The sequence below is a fragment of the Magallana gigas genome, chromosome 3 (assembly GCF_963853765.1).
Source record: "Magallana gigas chromosome 3, xbMagGiga1.1, whole genome shotgun sequence".
Taxonomy (NCBI): Eukaryota; Metazoa; Mollusca; class Bivalvia; order Ostreida; family Ostreidae; genus Magallana; species Magallana gigas.
In genome coordinates, this window is record NC_088855.1 from 9,581,799 (window position 1) to 9,587,798 (window position 6,000).

The 6,000-nt window shown below is 34.1% G+C and overlaps 1 protein-coding gene across 1 annotated transcript; it reads right to left on the reverse strand.

The window, feature by feature from the left end:
• Nucleotides 1-946: 946 nt before the first annotated feature.
• On the reverse strand, nt 947-5,326 carry LOC105344978 (suppressor of tumorigenicity 14 protein homolog). The gene is made up of 5 exons (XM_011452921.4): nt 5,126-5,326; nt 2,746-3,159; nt 2,450-2,575; nt 2,006-2,182; nt 947-1,715 (listed from the first exon to the last, which is right to left on the reverse strand). Exons 1-5 carry the CDS (start codon nt 5,211-5,213, stop codon nt 1,510-1,512), a joined length of 1,011 nt encoding a protein of 336 aa, XP_011451223.3. The 5' UTR covers nt 5,214-5,326; the 3' UTR covers nt 947-1,509.
• Nucleotides 5,327-6,000: the final 674 nt, after the last annotated feature.

A 6,000-nucleotide genomic window follows, 5' to 3' on the forward strand; every position in this document is an offset into this window, starting at 1 on the left:
TGTTACATTACTTAATGCGAGTACATTTATGAACTATTTTGAGCAAAAATCGTGTTTTAATGGGTCTTTAATATTCAAAGAATGTCAATCTAATAATTGGGTTTTGTAATTCTCAACCTTCATTAAAATCAACTATCGGTACATGTATTGACACCTATGACAAGATTTGGTGCTGATTGTCATTCATGAATTTTATACAAGTATGCGTATCACTGGGACTGACCTTTGAAGGGACATGGTCACGATATTGGTCAATAATTATATTTCCGTTTTTAATGTTTACAATACTTCAGAAAGGCATTTTTAATAGTCTACCAAAATTTGAGAGTCATTCGTCATGTTATAAGCGAAATACAGAGCTCGCAATTCTCTGTCATGTAAACAAACTTTTTGTTCACGTTTTGAAAGTTGAAGTAAAAATTCCACTTTTAGACCTAAATGAATGTGATTAATGACGGGATATATTTATTTATGCTTAAAACGAATTGGAGGAGCGGGAGAAATCAACTCGAAAAAGAACTTTTACCGGTTTATTGAACCAATGTAAACCAAAAAAAAAAAGCAGGGCATAATCCTTGTTTAGATGACAAAGAATTTTGAGCTCTGTATCTTGCTTATAATTCTACGACTGATACTCAAAATATCGTTGATCATTAGAAATGCATTTCAAAAGCAATGTAAACAATCAAAATAGAAAAAATATTGCTTCTTTAATTGATCCTGGTTGGTCTTTTTTAGATAATACAACCAGGATTATATTTTTCTGTTTACATATGTTCTCCGAATTAACATTTAAACTCTGCATAAGAGCCTCTAGATCTTGACTTAGATGCTGAGTTAAGCTCTCAAGGAAAAATTTCAATGAACAGACAGGTCTGTTCACCAAACATTTTCTAAGAAAAGAAAATGACAATTTTTTATTTTCTTCCATTTAATCAATGACAAGAAATAAATTAATACATTTTTGGCACCTAGTATGATTGACAGCTATCAATAAATATTTGAATTCATAGAGAATATAACAAAGATAGAGACACCATTACCGACAAAAATGGACGTGATGCAGAACAGCAAGTTCATCAGATGAATAACCAAACAAAGATGGAAGTCTCCAACAAAAGCCATATATTGTAACAATGAAAACAGCGAGTTCATTTAGAATGTCACTCGCTGGAATCTGTGGCGTAGAAGTGTGCATATCAAACGTTTCTCTGCACACTGTCAATTTTTACATCTTCTATTTCAATATGATCCCTTTATACATACCGTATTAGGCCTTTATCTTCAGTATTTTGTACAACAACGAGAGATGTCACTTGTACAAAAAGCGATCAACGCTATTGTAAAAAAAAAAAATGGTATTTTTTAGAAGTGTGAATACTGATGATGGATGTTAAACCTATAACATTTGTGCTCAATTATAGAAACTGCATGATAAAAGGAAACGTTGCAAAAGTTGATTAACAACAATGTCTTTGTATAATAATGTAATAGAACGTTGATCCACCACTACTCTACATCGGCGAGGTTATTGCGCGGGTCATCGCTCCCAATCCCTGCGGCATCGTCTTTCTGAACCTCATCCTCTACATCATCCCATTCAACGTCTTCCTCTAGTTTGGTGGTCTCTCTGTACGTGGGTGGGGGAGAGAAGTCTTCGTCATCACGGTCTCTCATCTCCATGCCAGGCTCAACCTTGGAGTTTCCAGCGCCACCTACATACATTACAAAAGTCATAAAGCAACTATCCATTGACAATTATGAAATATCATAAACTTAACTAAAAATTTCAATTGTTTTTCCAATACGTTTGGATTATCGCCTGACACTTGATATGCGTTGGTAACATCAATAACAATAATAATACTTAAACGTCGTTTACAAATTACGAGAAAGCTTCATGATCCTGGGACCATAAGTGATCTCGGATCCGACATAACCATAGACTCGCTGAGTTTAATTAGAAATTTTGAACGAAACAAGGTTTTCAATGATGAAAACAAACCTTTGCATTTTTTGCAACACGGCCAGCAACAGCAGCATTTGACGCAACATTTCTTGCAGCAGGTCAAGGCGCCGACGACGGTCCATATGCCGGCGCAACCCGCGATACAGAATACGCCGGACATCACCATTCCTCCCAGCCCCAGAGCAAAGAAGGTCCCCAGCAACTCGTCAAGAACTGTCAACAACAAAACAACAGTTAGTTATCATAAATTTTTTCGTTTGACGACATAGCTATACTCTGGAGATTTTTTATTTACAATCTGAACAACCTTTTATCTATTTGATTTTTAGCACTTTGACAACTTCGGTGGGGGGGGGGGCGCAATAATTTGTGCCACAAATGGAGCCCCAACACTGAGTGGAGAGAGCACAAACAAACATATTCTTGAAGACAGACTAAACGTTGGCCGTGTTTATGGAAATAAGTATTCATGATACTCACAGGAGCAGTTGAGTTCGTCCGAGTTGTCGCTGCAGTGCCTGGTTCCGTCACAGACCAAGCGGTCGTCGATACAGATGTCCGTGGCCAGCGTGTCATTACAGTAGAATTCCTCAGACTGACAGGGCGCTGTTCAAAGAGAAGTACAATATATAGCAATCATAACGTGATTGCAAACCACAATATGCAGTAAAATTATTCTAAGCACCCATCTCTTTAGAATTATGCTTGTCAACTTTTATCTACATCTTATAGAATTGAATTGAATTTTTTTTCTTCCGGTATTATATTATACTCACAGGGTTCGTAACGGGTTGCTCTGAGTTTAAAACCACTCTTGGTGCCCGAGCCATCAGTATGGAACACCATGGTCATGTAGCGATCTGTGGGTGTCCCATTGAAGCTGACGCCATGAAGCCCACAGAATTTGCCGACAAGATTTGTGGAGTTTATGGCGTTCATGTCAGCATCGTAAATGGCCAGGTAATCTTTTGTACAATCGGTTGATGGTTCTACATTGAAGTATTGCCATTCAAATTTGAATTTGGCGCCAGCCATTTTGCCAGCATCGAACACCATCGTGCAATCCACGTTGCTGCTGTAGTCCGAAAACCCGAACAAATCCAAGTGGCTGCTCAGGTATGCGCAAGCGTCTTCCACCCGTTTATTGCAAACTCCCCCAAATGCATTTCCTAAATCGGGATCCATGTAATCTGTAAAAGGAAGAATTTTTAAAAATTTCATTTTTTAATGACTGTTTCATGTAAATGATTAAATCATGCATGTGCAATGCTATTTATATTTTGGTTAACTATTAAAGTAACGTTGTTCAGTTTTTCTTTTTTTATATTTTTGCTTTGGTCTTGTTTAAATTGAAACTTCATTTCTTGTCTCAAATCCACCCAAATACTTTCAGAAACACTGCGATGGGCTTACCAAAGACACCCTTTTCATAAAAGAATTTAAATGCGTGTTATACTATTTAGTCGGTTTAGTTCAATTGTATGCAATGTTTTAAGCTTTAAGATAAATATATTTATTTAGAGTTTTGTGAAGTTTAAACCTTCCTACATATAAATAAAACCAATATTTTCACAAAGCAAAAAGGAAAATTGTTTTTAATATTGATGAGGGAGTGTAACGGTTTTTATTATCTGACCTCTAAAGCGCACCTGTCCTTAGGAGTTCTTGAGAGTTTTTGGAGAAGATGTTAATATCCTTTGTCTGGATGAGGTCCAGACATCAAACGCCATAACTGAATGATTGTGTTTACTAAATATTATGAACTTTCTCAGTCTCCACCCCACCCACCTCTTCTTTCGCGCACCTTTGATGTCGCGGCTGCAGACGCTTATATCCAGACTCTAATTGCCAGTTGTTTAACACGTATTGAAGTAAATGTTGTTTACTAGGATGGAAGATATTATTTTTTTATATTAAAAATGCCATATAATTTTCAAACTCCTCGAGAGATGTCCTTTACAAACAAGACTGTTTGGTAATCAATCATTTTACGCGACAACTTGTTCAATTACATGTACATGTGTAGTTCTATCTACAAATGTAAGTCGGTGGATTTTTCGTCTTTTTGACTCAAATTGAGTTTAATATTTCACGTCGACCTCCTGAAGAAGTTTCTTTCAAGAAGTCATATGCAATGGATTGATTGCCTTGTCTGTTGTACTTTTACAATAAAACAAAAATATGGATGATAATCCTCATGTTTTTTAAGAAATGTCGTGTATCTTAATTGAAAAACGAGAGAAATGCCATACTGTTATTTGAGTTATAAATTGACCAGGTAGGTATATTTTTTATAGTTACACGGTAAATACAAATTTACACGCATCGTGTATAAACTCTAATTTACAAAATGACAGCTATGATATATTTCTGGAAAAAAAAAGTTTACTGCGTTTAGGAAAATGGGCGATCAATAAAAATTACTTATCTCCAAATAAAGGACTTCTCCGTTTTTTTACCCTGCACTCTCTCCCTCATTCCATCGGAAAGAAAATAAATCAAATACGATTCAATATATTATAGAAAATTCCATTAAAGCTAAACATATATTCTTTCTATGACAGTAAATACATGTATATTAATTAATTGATTAATCAATTATTTTATCTATTAATCAATCTAATTTTTTTTTATTCATTTATTTATTTGTTCATTTATTTTTTTATGAATTGTAAAATAGAACATGGACTGCTTGATATTTGACATACTTTCTCTTTAAAAAAAAATATACAATGTCTTACAAGAAAAGGATATCACACGGTCAGTATATATGTATATAATTTGTAAAGGGATTAGTGATTTAACGAATTAAAAGTAAATCTCTCTTGCAGTTTTAACCTGGCAAGTTCAAGGGGTAATTAGGGCAAAGTCTTCGTAATATTAGTTCATGGTCCAATATTACACATTTCAACTTAGCATGAAATTCACATTTTTCAATAAGAAAGCATAATAGTAAATCAAAAAATTATTTATTTGTTATAGCTAGGAATAAAATAGAGACGAAATAAACATTTTTTTTCTTTTAAAAATTTAAAAAAATTAAATAAGAAAATTGGTTAGAAAAAAAAAATAAATCAAAAGAAAGACAGAAAATAGAAAATTATGATTAAACGTTTAAACGATTCTTACGTTAAAAACGTTCAAACAGATACTTACAGTCGGCGATCAAGTAAAAGCCAAAAGAGGAAGAAAATGTGAGGAAAAAAGCAACGATTCTGACACACGACTCCCCGTGGTTCTTCATGGTGATTTGCTGGGGGCCTAAATTTCCTTTCTGATAGACACTGTCACGGTCTCCTCAGCAAGACAGGACTTTAGGACACCATAAGCAAGCGTAATGTGAGCGAAAGACGGAAAAGTCTTAGAAGGTGCCCTATATTTAATTTAAACCTACATGCAGAATTAAAGCGCGCCTGATAAAACAGGACGATTGTTACCTTCCAATAATGCACATAAGAAGATTAGGCGAACAAAGGATGGTAAAAATGGAAGGCCCCTTTTCTTTGTTTCAATTGAATTTGATAATATACAAACTATTTGAAAGACAATGTTTTATTTTCACAATGAATTAAGTTGCCATCACGATACAGCCAATACATTAGATGCCGGGATCAACTCTAAATAAGACATGTTGTGTACACCAACTCACGCGTTTGGAATTTACGACAATTTTTAGTAAAAATATTTGAGAACAAATATCATTGCGAAAAAAATTAGAAATTTACATTTTACTTATATTTTATAGTGGCCTAAGTATTTCATATATATTTATGATATTCCCGGCCTCTTTCAAGAGGCAAGAAATTATTTCAAACAAAATACCTTTGTCCGGTCATTAATTGTCTCAAATAGCTCAAATTTCGAATAGGGGCGTTCATCTTTAAAAAAAAATGTGTTTTTCTTACAATGTTAAAGTATTCCATGTACAACAGTAAATGTTTAAAAAGTCTGTTACCACATACAAATATATTTTTTGAAATATCATTGCGAAAAAAATTAGAAATTTACATTTTACTTATATTTCATAGTGG